At 50.1% G+C, this 14,324-nt stretch overlaps 1 protein-coding gene across 2 annotated transcripts in view; it reads left to right on the top strand.

Annotated features, from left to right (window-relative positions):
• FRMD4A (FERM domain containing 4A) overlaps positions 1 to 14,324 on the top strand; it is a gene marked incomplete at both ends in the record, with an annotated part of 383,738 nt that overhangs the window by 245,909 nt on the left and 123,505 nt on the right. For both annotated transcript variants that reach the window (XM_082485576.1, XM_082485575.1), the window contains one exon: positions 3,541 to 3,606. In XM_082485576.1, the coding sequence (XP_082341702.1) occupies positions 3,541 to 3,606 (66 nt within the window). The remainder of the gene's footprint in view (positions 1 to 3,540; positions 3,607 to 14,324) is intronic.

Below are 14,324 nucleotides of genomic sequence, written 5' to 3'. Positions count from 1 at the left end.
GCAAAAATGCACATAGTGTGGGCTTCAGACACCTGGTGGAATAATAAAACATAAAGGAGGGAGGACAGGACCATCATATGTCAGCTTATATCAAATAGGAAGTCTGTCTTCTCCTTTCTTTCATTTTCTCTTGGAAAACACCATTCCTTTCAAAGGGAACTGAAAAGATCCATGGCTGGGCATCCTGTCTATGGAAGGAAATACTGTAGCAGATCTCCAGCCATGTATGTTACGGTCCTTCTGAGCTTCAAGGTATCACCCAAGACAAAACTGGGAGCCTCTGGTTCCAAAGCCAAACGCTCCTTCACCATCTGCATTGGTACCTGGGATTGGGAGCAGAGACCAGTGCTGGGTATCTTTCTCCCCCCGCGGCTGTGCAGTGGCTGATGCATCCTCTCCAGCTCCTGCAGCAGCTCTTCACCCTCTCTTGTGCAGAATAGCCTAGGTGGAAACGGCTTGCAGGCCACCAGCTGAGGTCATTACACTGTAATATGAACATTCAAACCCCTGAGAGGGACAGAAACAAGATGGCACTAAAGAAACAAGGTGCGTGCCTTGCTGTCTGCTCGCACGCTGTGAGACCAAACTGTAAAAACGATCGTGGTCTTTCACAGCCACTTCGCGGATGGACAGAACTGCTGGGGACAAGCTGATGTGAAAGCAGTGTGCCTTCCCTCTCCCTTTTTTTGCAAGTGATGTTCATGAAATGCCTTGCAATTAGTCAACCATCATGTGCTGCATTTCAGAGCTTCACTTTATTCGGATAGTTCGTGTTACCAGCTGTTTGCATCTGGGATTTCTTTAAGCAGATAGAGCACTAAGGGGATACGAAACTCTGGGTTGGAAAAGCATGGAGAGCTAAAGAAGCTCCACGCGGAAAGCAAGCACTTTGCTGAAACACTAAAGCACAAAGTCAAACATCTCAGAAAATTTTCCCCCTTCCCCCTTTCTCCTTCTTTTATTCTTATTTCAACTTTGGTACAACCGATGGAGTGTAACACACAAGAGCTGGACGGTGTTTCCATCCCTGCCATCGCATGTTACCGCCATGATAAACTCACTGCTTTATCTCTTGCCTTGCGTAAACTCATCTTAAAACTGGAATATCAGTGCATGCTCACCATCTTGGGGATGCAGCACATATGTGACAGTAAGAGGATGAGAGAGATCTCAACCTCTTGGAGTTTTATCCTCTGGGGAAGCCCAGCAGAGAAAGCTTGCGGTTCCTTGCGCCCATGTGAACATGACCCACGCCACCCTTATTCCCAGTGGGGCAAACCATTGGGAAGCCCTTCTGCGAGCCTCTGGTGTAGCTGTACCACTGAGCTGAAAGCTGTTTAATACAGAGTTCATAGAGAAAAATCTCACTCGCCAAGTAATATACCTTATGAGAAGCCATATTTTGCATAACATTACTTACCGGAGGAAACTCTAGTCAGAAGACAATTTATTGCCATGGTGGTAGCTGGCTGACATTTATGAGAAGCCGTGTTTTACATGGCTTTCCTTTGGCTGCAGTGCCCAGGCTCCAGTTGTGCTCACGGAAAACGAGAAGCAAAGCGATGTTGTTTAGTGCACACAATACTCCAGAGGCGTTCTGGTGTGAGTAACAACAGGGGTAAAGTCTGCTTGGATCGCATGGGATTGTGCATGCCAGGACTGTAAATTTGGGATGGGTTGAAGGCAAAGGCTCATTTTGACTGCAGATGTCTCATAATAAACTCCATACCTTGCACGGCCGGCTTCAGGCTCAACAGAGTTGTTGGCCCATCTGAATTTTTGCTACAGGGAAGAGGCTACGGCCAGGAGAAGGCTCGGTCTGTCCTGGCCCCAGGAAAGAGGGAGGTGGCTGTGGGACAGAGCTGGCAAGAGGGAGCACAGGAGCATCCAGGAGAGCTCGGTGGGCTCCTGTGCTGAGAGCAGGCAACCAGCAGGGTGAGAGTGGTGCTGCTGGAGATGGCCAAGGTTGTAGATCCCATGGCAATGGCCATACACCACCTGGGCTCTCGGACGGGTGAAGCTGATGGTGAGGCATTGCCAGCGGCCCTCTACCACCGCTTCCTGGATGCCAGCGCATCTGGCCCCATCGAGCCACCTGAGCGGGTGATTTTTAACCTGCAGAGCTAAAGCAGAAAGCTGAGCTGTCCTCAGTTAACCCCCCAAGCCCACATCTCCCTGCTCTCTGCAAGGCAGCTTTGCATCGGGGGCTCAGCTCAGCTGTCACCGGTGGGGAGAGGTGATGGATGAGGGCAGACATGCTCAGGGCGCTGCAGCAGCCGCCTCCCCAACAGCCTGTACCCCCCTGCCAGGTTCCCGCAGACCCTCTGCTCCTTTCTGGTGATGCTTTAGGACTTGCCATAGCAAGAAACACCATTAAATTGAGCTGGGGATCCATGCAGCGCTCAGGAAGGTGCCTTGGCTGGAGGGTGGTGGGTCCCTGGGGGACCGAGCCATGCTGTGGGGCTGAGCTGGGTCCGTGCCGCTGTGGGTCCAGGCATGCGTGAGTGCCATGGGCAAGCCCACGCCAGGGGGGCTGCCTGCGTGCTGCCTAAGTCGTGCTGAGAAAGGGATTTCCAAGAGCTAAAGAGGCTTAGGCAGTCCATATCCCATTAACAGATAGCGGGATTGTGCCTGTGTGCGCTGAAGGGCTTTGCGGGGCTGAGTCCGGATCCGTAACTCTGCAAAGCAAAGTTGCTCCTCGCTTACGGTGCTCTGTGCGAGAGGAGAGCCGGGAAAGGGCTTGGCCGACTGTCAAGGAGTTTCCTCAGGCTGTGGCTCATTTATTTCTTAGCATCCCAATCTACAGGACTTTGGAAGAAGTAGTCTTCCATACCTAAAAGTTTTATTGATATCATTTGTTAACAGTTGTAATAAACTCTACTGGTATGGAAGCACCTTTGGACCAGTATAATAATATCTCAAGTGGCTCCAGTGGCACATCTTAAATAGGACACCCCAAGTAGGACAAGCCCATTTTGGGATTCAGGCCCAAACGAGCAGCTGGTGGAACCCCAGGGAGCACCATCAGCACAGCCCAGGCAGGAGCTTCGCTTGCTCTGTGCCACCTCCGGGACGGCTGAATCACTGCTGTCGAGGGGTTTGGGGCAAACTTGTCTGGATGGCCCCTCCGCCGGCCAAGCCAGCTGCCAAGCCAGAGGCTGCGGCGTGAAATGTCGGGGCCGCTGTGCTGCGAAATGTCCCCCTGTTCCCATTTTTCACACCGGAGTGACCTCCTCCCCGCAGCTGCCCCCGAGCAGATGCCACGCGCTGCTCCGTGACAGCCACCCGGGCTGGCTTTTCTTTTTCTCCTTCCAGCCTTTGCTTTCCCCCAGTGCCAAAAGAAGGGGGATTAATTAAAAAAAAAAAAAGAAAAAAAAAACCAACCCAAACAAAAACACACAAAAAAAAATAAAAACACACACAAACTGAAAGCACCACAGCAAATTAAAGCCTCCAGCTCGCGCCGGGGGAGCCGCCAGCCGCGTGCCGAGCTGGAAAGCCGAGCGCCCTGATGACACGCGTGCCTCTTCTCTCTTGCAGATGACGGAGGGCCGCAGATGCCAAGTGCACCTCCTCGACGACAGGAAGCTGGAGCTCCTCGTTCAGGTAGGAACCGCACGCTTCCCCACGCGAGAGTTCGCTACGGCTGCAGATTTTCACCAGGGTGGGGAGAGAAAAGGGTTCTACAGCTGCTTTTCTCAGCGACTTCATGCCGTGGCGGCGTGCAGAGCTCGGGGAAGCTTCATTAGTGCTGGGTGGGGAGGATCTGCAAAGACATATCCGTGGGAAGGACTAATTCAGCACACATTTTGCTTTATTCTGTGCCAAAACTCTCCCAGCCTCTGCCAGAGCAATAGAAAAGCAGCTCTGGTCATTTTTGACACTGTTACTATATCACTTAGCTATTTTTTGAGGCGTTGCTCAGCTTGGAGAAATGTATTGCATCTGCTTAAAATACCTCCAGCGTTTGTTTGTATATCTTCTCTATTTGCCATCCTTCATGTCTGGGATATGCGCTGTGCCGGAGGTGGCGGTGCCCCGTGCCCCAGTCTGTGCCGGGAGCGCGGCCGGCAGCAGCAGAGGCTGTGGTGCCGCGGGCAGGCGTTGCTTGAGACATTACAGAGGCTGTAAATCGTGTGTCAAACACAAACGTGCATTTAAATAAGTCTGTGCTCCATCTGCCTTATTTTTTATTTGAAAAATAAAATATGGAAAATTAGGAAAAGGGAGAGGCCGGTGTGGGCTGTGTAACGATGGGCTGATGGAAGCTGGAGCATCCTGAGCAATTCTGACAATTTTGGCTCCTGTCTCGGAGATCACCAACGGGTTAATAACAAGAATGAGAAGAATGTCTTCCCTTCTACAAACTCTGCCGGCCAGCCACAGGCAGCCCAACAAGCAGGAAATGAAACTTCCCATAGTTGCCCAAATTCCACCCCCCCACCCCCCCTTCCGACGCAGCTGATAAGGTGGGAGGAGGGCAGGATCCTACCCAGCACGGGCAAACCTGAATGGGGATTGCTGAAGGCGACTTGAATCGTCGGAAGTACATTCAGCCTCACTCTCCGGAAAGTTGCTTAAAAATACCATTAACAAAATGTTAATGGGTAACGCTTTTTCAAGTACTTAGTCACGGAGGAGGCGAAATCCCTCAGCTCTCTGAGACACTCCTCGAGTGCCCGGATAACTATGAACTAACCAGGGCAGGGCTGGAATGAGAACAGCTAAATTGGGATGACTAATTAAACCAAACCGCCATACCAAACGGTCTCTGCGTGGTGAGCATCCCTGCGCCGGGCTCGCTGAGGCTCAGCAGCTTGGTTGGGGGAACTCCAGCCACCTTCGTCACAAAGACGCAGCACTTGACTTCCTATTTCATATAAATGCCTTTTTAAATTTTTCTTAGTTCAATTAAAAATGAATGGGCTATTGAAGAACAGCTCTGCTCAAGCACTGCTCCCAATATTAATAATCACAGGGTTAAAAAAAAAAATCTATATGAGCTGCCCCGGCCAATCTGCTTATTTCATTATTTTTTTTATCATCAACACCAAAAAAATCAGGTGAAGATGACAGTTGGGGAGGCTGGTTTGAGAAGATCTGTGTCCATTTCTGAGTGACCAGAAACAATGTCACATGATTATTTTCTTTAACTGTTTGATCACGCCTTCCGTGGGAATTTCTAGTGATCAATATAGGAAGCGGATTGCTCTGTAAATCACACTAACTAGTTCGCAAGTGACCCGCGACTGGATTTTATTCGTACAATAAATCGTGTTGCTGTTTTCAAGTGACGTATGAATGGGGAAAGCCAGGAGGTGTGAGTACGAAAAAATCATGCCCAGAGAAAGCAGTAAGCTCTGTTGCGTGCAGGTTGACACAGCTCTCTTGGCAGCACTGTGCCCGTATGTGTACGGGATTCTCTGGTTAATAGAGGCTTTTCGATGGTGTTAGGTAACTTCTACTCGGGGCAATAGTAAATAAATCGCTTTTGGGTGGAGCGGACGACAGAGGAAGAGGATGTTTGGATTGAAGTGTGTCTCCAATTCCGATACTCTGCAGATGTGGGCACACCACTTTGGTTTGCCTTCTTGTAAAGCATGGGCAAAGCCATCAGCTTTGGGGTGGTCCTGGGGCTGCTCTACTCAGGCCAGGAGTGGGCTGATGTGACCCAGATGAGTGGTGCTTTGCCCTGGCAGGTCCCAAACCAACTAAGCTCCCTCCCGGAGCAATGTGCACTTTGCCAGGGGAAGTCTCTCCAGCTGACCCATACTGTTTGTAACTTGTGCTAAGATTCCAGATAAAAGTTGCTTTGTAAGTTCTGAGCACCATTATTTTTATTAGTACCTTATCTCATAGCTGAACCGAATAAGAAGTGGTAAATAAAATGTTCATTCAACCCCAAGCTTCTGGCTGTTACTTCAAAGCTGTATTCTTCTTTGAGTATCTTGCCACCAGCTGAAACAGAGGGCTGATCTACTGATTTATTCTGGGAAAGAGATTCTTCCATAGCTGTGCTGGGCCTCAGCATCTAGACCTGCATTGGGTTGAATCGCTCAGGAGCCAGGTTCTCAAATTCTCCTGTGAAATTTCCTCCTTCCCACCGACCTCAACCTTACCTGGAAGCTTTTCCATAACTAATTTCACACTCTTACGGCAAGTTTTGGAGAGACTGCTGGGAATCAGTAGAACTGATTTCTCTGCCGTGGGTGAGATCAAAATGCCATCCTCACCCGGATCTGGCTTTAGACAGCCCTGCAGAGCTTGTGTGCGCGATATCAAGCGGTCTGCTTAGAGGAGGGTTCAGGGATCCTGCTGCTTTATTTTGGTGTGGAAAAAAACAGCAGAAGACACCGGGTCTGATTGAAGGAGGGAGATGGGTACAGCTCCCTCGAACGGGTGCAGAAGGGCTCCTGGAGCATCAAGAAACTGCTTAGGCCAGTGACTTTCGGGAGCTGCAATTATTTCCTCTCCCGCTGCCTTGAGTGCTGCTGGGCAGAAGCGTGCATCTGGGAACGATCAGGGTGTTTGCAAAAAGCAGTGTATTAAGCAAATGTACTCCCTTTTTTGTCTGCAAATTAGCTGTGATCAGACTCGGGGGGGTTTACGAATATGTGGTTGGAAACATATCAAGTGGTGGTTAACGAGGACCATACCTCAGGCTGCAGGAGGATGGCAAGCGGTAACTGTGCTCCTGCGGTTGCTCGCAGGAGTCAGCCTTGGCTCTGTGCGACAGCTCCGCCAGACCAGATTGAAACGTTTCGCCATCACAAATTCTCCCCCGAAACTCCAAAGACCACTCAGTCTGACCACACAGCTATTGCCAGTGGGACCCCTCATGCACTCATGTTTTATTTGCATGACTGAGCCCCAAAAGTAAGATTTTGGCTCAGAGGCAGCATTTATAACCCCTCCTGCAAACGCTGGCTTGCTTCAGTGTTGGCACGTAACACAAGGGCTTGGGGTTACCACCACCAGGAAAGTGATCCTGGGTTTAGTCAATCAAAGGGTCTTGACTAAAGTCTTTTCCTCCCAAGTCGAGCGGCTGCAGAGCGGTACAGCAGCAACTAAGGAAAAGCAGAGACAGGCTTTGCGGATGAAAGAAAGCCCTCCCCAATGTGTTCTGTCGGATAAATGCTGAAATTTAGAAGGGCTAATCATAAATGGAGACAGAGGAGGATCATATGGAAATCTCTTCCTGAGGGTCTGAAACTCAAAGCCCGTTTGACTTGGGATTAGGAAGAAGAGTTGCATTTCGTATGTGTTTCATTTGATAAATGCCTGTTGATGGTCTGGGGTGTGTGGCAAGTTTATATAGGATATATTTTGACAGCATTTTCTTTCTGAACAGGAGCAGAGCATCGCTCCTTGGATCTTCTTACAATCTGGGTTTTTTTCCTGTTTCTGTTTGATGCGTGTTTAGTTTCTAATGCAGGGGTTTTTTTTTAAATGTTTGGCTTTATCCAGCTAATCCTTTTCAGCAAGCAAGTCCCCTTTCTGGCTTCTGGAAAATGGATTTGCTCACATTCCCTGCTCTCAGCCTCCCTATCTGTTATATTATTTCCCTGTGACCGTGTATCATTTGTCTGCTGCACATGAAAGGTTTGCGTTGCGTTATTTAAAGACTTCTGCGTAATTGGCAATTCGTTCTTTTTCATGTGGGTTTTTATAAACATTTTTTTTTTTTTCTGGGCTGGCTGAATGAGGCGGCCTGGCTCACTCCGGGCTCCTGTGCCGGCTGCTGGTGTCTGTTATCTGACGGCCGCTCCGGCAACTGTCATCCCAAAGTGTTAAGCCTCCTAATTCTTTCTCTCTGGAGGAGTTATTGCAGAAATAGAGCTCTTCTGAGGCTCGTAGCAGAGCCGTCTGTGGGGTCTGGAGGGCTCTGAAATTTGATCGTAGGAAATAACTGGGCTTTTGGTTTCTAACCTTCTCCCCAAGGAGCACTGAGCCGGATTTGGAAGAGCCAGGGAGAGACGTGGGGGTCAGCACCACACTCGTCTGTAGATATTGAGGTTGTCAACCCACCTGGATGTCCATGTTATCACTTCTTAAGTGACTCTTACTACCCAAACAGCTCGGGGTAAGCTAGGGAAGCCTGCAGCATTTCTATCTCCCAGCTGCGATGCAAGCGGGTCCATGGGGGGATATGGTGTAGGGGAGAACTTCGTAGAGTAGGGTAGATGGTTGGCCTCGATGATCCCAAGGGTCTCTTCCAACCTAGACAATTCTATGATTCTATGATTCTATGAAAACCACATTAACAGTGATACGTGTTTATGTACAGCCACAATTAATGGGATGCACAGAACATCCCCTTCCAACCTTTTTGCCTTGCACACCGACTCTGCTCAAGCAGTTTATGAGTCCTTCAGGAGCGCAGGGCTTGTCTCCAGTGTGCCTGCCACGCTTCAGCATCTCATCCCCAGGAACCGCCTCCAAGACAGACTGGGAGACGCTGGTAGCTGTGAGCCAATGCTGGGGTGGCGAGACGCCTGGTGGGCTGGTGATTCACCACCACACAGATGGCTGTCACCAGCGTGGCCGTGCCGGTGGAGACGCTCAGTTCAGAACACACCAGTGTCCCTTGCTCCTCCAGGCTCATCCTGGCTGGGATCAGGCTGTGGCATGCTGTCCTGGGGAAGGTGCAGCATCTTTTGAGGGCAATAACTCCACTAATAACCATTAGGGCAAGAAATTAAATGTTCCCAAGGTGCTGTTAGAGTTTTTGCAATATTTTCAGTATTGCTCAGGAAATGGCAGTCAGTGGGGGTTTAACTGCATTTTCTTGCTGTCTCAGTTTTGTATGCCAGTAAGTAGGGTGATTACCGAGGCTGGCATGGTGGAAAAACTGCAAAGGTTCCCCTTTAGATGGTACAGAGGATGGTCTGCCATCAGGGACAAGCTGTCTAACTTTGGATACAGGTTTTGCATGAGGACCACAACAATATAACCCATCCTCAGAGTGGGATAAACAAGCCCCAGGATGGGCTGAATCTCCCCTGGGAAGCCACAAAAAAACAAACAGAAAAATGGTGTCCAGCCCTGCTCTACTGCCAAAACTGGGGATCCCTTTAAAAGCACCAGCTCCCGGGCTGATGCAGAAATGCAGTCGCATGGCCCTGACCGTAAATGGAGACATTTGGGTGCCAGTAGCTGTCCTGACCGTGCGGGAGAGGCAGCACGGTTCCCTGCGGCGCTTGCAGGCTCTGCTCCAAAAGCGCTTTTAACCATCGCTGCAGAAGGCAGCAGCGGCCGGCGCTGGGCTGGGAGCGAGGAGCCAGGAGCGGGCAAGAGGGTGAGTATGGCCCTGACGGCCCCACTGTCCTCCCTTACACCCCTGCAGGAGCAGCAGGGTGAATATATTGCTGGGGTTGCTTATAGGGCATGTCCTATAGGGCAGGGAATGCTGGGATGGGCTGGCAATGATGCCCATGGTGAGTGTCCGAGGGAGGCTCCCCGCATCCCCGCTTCCCACCCACGCTCTCCATCCTTGCAACAAAGCAGCTGGAAAGTGTCCCTCCGTCTTAATGCAGGGACTCAGCATGGGCTTGACAACTGTCCTCTGAGTGGCTTTGTAGGTTGTGGGTTAGTGTGTTGCTCCTCTCCGAAAAAGAAAAAAAAAAAAAAAAAAAAAAACATGTTTTCTGTAGGGCAGACAAATAACTGGAGGCCAGGCTGAACTCGAGTGGAGTTTTCTGCTAGAAATCTGGCAGGATCCAGTCCCTTGCGGTGAGAAAAATGTGCAAAAATTGGATTTGGATCATAATTTAAAATGGGTTGGAAATGAAGGGGTACTCAGGTCTGCCTTCTGGGATGGAGGCTTTGTTTTCCCTAACTAACTGCAGCACTGGGACTCTGGTATAAATCTGATTTCAAAAACAAATCCTGATTTACTACAGCAAGTGTAAGACTTCAGTCCAGCTCAGTAAGTGTTTGGAAAATTGCAAAGTAGATTTTTTAACATCTTTGGCATTGAAAATTATTGAGATCCACAGCTCTGGATCAACCTGTAGAGCTGTAGAAGTGTCTGAGGTGGGATTTACATCTTCGGGACAAACAACACAATTCCCCCTCCACAGCCTGTGGCTCCTGGCACATGAACGGTGTGAAGCCCTCTCTCTCCTGCAGGGAAGACTCCTCCTGGCCTTCCACTGCTTCTCATGTCTCCATTTGAGAGTTTTGATCATCTTAAATACACATGTACACAGCATGTGTACGGCTGGATTCAGTCACTGCGGGACGTGGAGGGATGGAGTAGAGACTGCTCTGCACAAATGGAGGTGGGAGCCTGGACCAGAGATTCAGGTCTGTGGTCTCACTGAGTAACCAGCGAGCTCTGAGTTAAGACCTTTTCTGCTGAAAAGTTGGCTGTTTGTGGAAAAATAACTTTAGGAAGATATGTTTAGCATTGCTCCAAGGGTAATGTGGTGCTGGGAGCATTGTTGGCTTTCCCAGTCAGTGCACCTCCTGCACACAAGGCTGTTGCGCAATACCTAGATGTTGCCTTAGACCAGATTAATGCATAAATGAAAAATGGAGCAGGAGAGCCAAGTCTGCTCCCAAACCCAGCCCTTCAGCCTTCAAGGCATGACTGTGTTGAGCTGTTCTACAGAGCCCCGCTGATTCCCTCAAAAAGTATCTACCACCACCATCCGTGGCCTACAGAGCATCTGGTGTCAGGCTGGAAGGCTGTAGCTTGGGGGCTCGTTTCTCAGTTTAGGCTCCAGTGAACCCAGAAGACCACAGAAGTCAAGCCTGGAGGGGAGAGTGTTCGCTGGGAAATGGAAGAGCACAGAGGCAGAAGAGAAAGAAATTTGATGTGCAGAGGTGGGGAGTGAAAAATTCAGATTAAGAGCCAAGGGGGATCTCAGGAAGGGTGAAGGTGGAAAGGCTTAAGTACAAGGGCAAAACTGAAGAGATTTGGGACAGGAGGTGGAATGAGCATCTCAGAGGGCTCAGAAACTTGGAGTGGAAGAGTCTCTGCTGTGTATTCTGGCTGGGCTCCAGCAATGCCAATGCAGTGGTGCTGGCCCCGAGAGGCTGGTCCAAGCCCAGAAGCTCGTAGGTGTGCTCGGTGCTCCAGGTTTCCCTGAACTCACCATGCGTGACCATGATGCTCAGTGAGAATGCACATGGCCCCTGTGCTACAGGTGGCACTCAAAGGATGGACCTGTTGGAGAAGAACATGCTCAAAGGTCAGATCCCAGCATGACTGGCAGTGGGGAGCAAGGTCATGCTAGTTGATGAGTTCACTGGGAGCAGGATTTGAAGAGGCCAAGTACGGTGCACAGCTCCAGGGCAGGGATCAGCAGTGAGCCCAAATGGAAGGGGAACAGGGAGACCCCCCACGCTGCTGTGCAGCGAAGGTCAATCTGGTCAAGCACCTCTAGAAAAAGCAAAGCTGTGTCTAGGAAAGGCAAGACTGGAAATTAATGAAACCCAGCAGGGATAGCTCAGTCCCTCCAGATTTGTTGCTCAGGTGCCTGCGGGTCAGCATAGGCATGGGAGGAGCATTGGCAGAAGGTGGGACAGGTGGAGGCAGGGGGCAATAGCCACTGGGAGCAAAGTGACCCCAGAGAATGAGTCAGGTCAGGGCTGACCTTGCCTACGGCAGAGGTACTTCTGTGTCTTGAGGAGGTTAACTGGAGGGGATGATGCTTCCCTGGTACGGTAATGTTGCACGTTCCCCTCTTTCTGAGCTGCCTGCTGGTTTCTGAAGAGATCTGAGGGCGGGTTTCGTCCTTTCGTGCCCTAAGACCCCTGTAACTGAGCCCTGCACACCTATCAGGTGCCACGTTAGGAGCCTCAGGGAACAGACTCCCACAGCAAAATGCCTACGGCCTCGTGAGAAAATAAACAGGGAATGGCAATCATGCTCCTCCACGGAGCGAAACGAGGGTGTGATTTCCAAAGGCCTGCATAATCAATATCCCTATTATCAGTCTTCCAGAATAAATTACATTTAAACTAATACAGGCTGGGGAGCTATCCATGAGCTGTCAGGGGAGAGATAAGCTGAAGACATATGTTTATTCATACCGCATGTGCTGAGAGCTGGATATTCTTTACAGCTGGCCAAACGTGGGTGAAAATATTCAGTAATTTTTTTTTTCAGTTGCTCTGCTAAAATTTGTCAGATACCCTTAATTTTGAGCACACAGGGAGCTTTTCAGACTTATTGAGGGGGGTGCTGGTGACAATCCCACTACAACATCTGGTGAAGGGAGAAAGTTCTTTCCTTTCTCATGAGTTAACTCCTAAAGTTTTGTAGAGCATCGGCAATTTAAATTGTCCTGATGACCTCCCACTGCATACACCAGTACAGGAATGGCACATCCAGCATATAATGGTTCCGTTACAGAGAAAAGGTCTCACTCACAATTACTTGGGAGAAATTCAAAAATTCACTATTGTTTCTGCCTGGCTCAGCTGCTCCGTGGCTTCAGTGGAGCTTTTGTTCGTGCCTGGGCCAACCTGCGAGTGTCCAAGAGGGGCTGTGAAATACATCATTGTAGTCCATGAGATGCTGCTCCAGCCACGGACAATCCAATGTCCCCCAGCCTCACTTCTCCCTCCCTGGGGAGACTGTGGGGCTCAGACACAGGCCACCACCAAGCACAAAGCTGGAAATAAATTGGGTTTAGCAACAGGATGATGAGGCTGAAATGCATGGAGCTCCTTCTGCTCTCCACGGCGGCTCCTTCATGGTAGACCAGCCCTTGTGTCAGCGCTCTGTCCTGTCCCTTGCCCCCATGCCCAGCTTGCCTGAGCACCCACTTGATCCAGTCCATGGTGGTCACTGGTGAAGTTCATCATGTTAAACTTGAGGCACGTACAGCGTGGGCCTCTGTGGCTGAGCTGGGCTCTTACAGGCGGTGGAGAGAGGAGGGCACTTGTAGGGCATGCCTGAGGTCATCCTAAAATGGATCATCTGAAATGAATTGTGCCCCTTTCTCTCCTTGACTGCAAAAGGACACTCTGCAATTAGGTCTCGTGTAGGTGGTCACACTGTGGATGGTTACATGTGGTCAGATCAGTCCTGATTTGGTTCCGACTCCTCCTTTCATGTCCTTCTGACTGGACAAGAAACCCAAATGGTAAATTCAGGCACGAAAGTGCTAAATTTGACACAGGACAAAAGCTGCCTCCTGGAAGGCAGTGGAAATGGAAATAGAAAATTATTTTTTATAGCATGGTCTGAGCAAGCAATTTTGAAAAATAATAACGTATGTACCAGATGATTTCAAGAGATATTGAACAGTCTAGAAGAGGGTAGCTCAGAAGAAATGATGAGCGAGGCAGCATAGCAGATTTACTTTCAAGCCAAGGTAAAAAATGTGCATTTCCAATCCGAACTAGCATTTCAGGATGGAGCATTTCCCCTTATTGCTGCCATCGGGCTGTGCAGTGCAAATCCTCGGTTGATAGTGAATGAGAGATGCCAGGCTTGATTGTCTAAGCTACAATTCTCGGCTTATAGAAAATGGGTTTCTGTTTCCTTTCCTTTTCAGCCACAAGTGAATGCAGCTTAGACAAAAGATCGCAACTTTCATCCAAAAGGCTCTTCCTTTGGCACGGCGCAGTGAAAGCCTCGGCCACGAGTGAGGCTCCTGGGCTCAGGGGTTTTGCATGTAATGACCAAAATGGGTCTTAAGCTCTGCCATCTCACTGGGAAATGGCTTCCTTTCCCTTTACCTTGCTGCAGGTAGCCAGAGGTGGCAGCCGGCCGTGGCTGCATGGTGTCAGGTTGGAATGGTTTGCCTGCAGCGATGCATTTGAGCCGGTTAGTTTAGGGCAGCCCCCGTGTGCTCGCACAGACATGGGTTTCAGCAGCACACCTGGCAATGCCACCGAGCAAAGCAAAACGGAGCTGGGCCTGGCACCGTGGTGCTACCAGCAAAGGGTGCTGGGGTTGGTTTGCCCCACTGCCTGCGGCGTGCGAGGGAAAGGAGACATCTGTGACCACGCGGAGGGGGCAAGAGGCTGGGGATGGGCGGCGTGGGGATGCCAGGAGACCACGCTGCCCTTGCCAAGGAAGACCTGGGTGCCCTGCCCACCCCACCTCTCCCTCTACAGTCCCCATCAGCTCCCCCTGCCTTTGCCCAGGAATGTGTTTTTTAGGCCCAGTCTCTTTGGAAATGGTGCAAATTGCCCTCCCCAAGTGATAGAGCAGATCTCCATCCCCCAACCTTCTCTGTATTTCCAGTGTGTGGCTTGTCGGTCCTTTCTGTCTTTATTTCGAGGAAGTGCCTACTCATGAGGAAGCTTTGGGCAATCTGATGTCGAAATGGATTTGTGTCTCTCCTTGGTGGTTTATGTTC

The sequence above is a fragment of the Vanellus vanellus genome, assembly GCF_965231255.1.
Source record: "Vanellus vanellus genome assembly, chromosome: 1".
Lineage (NCBI taxonomy): Eukaryota > Metazoa > Chordata > Aves > Charadriiformes > Charadriidae > Vanellus > Vanellus vanellus.
The sequence above is the reverse complement of the archived record's forward strand: the minus strand, read 5'-3'. Positions and strand labels throughout refer to the sequence as shown.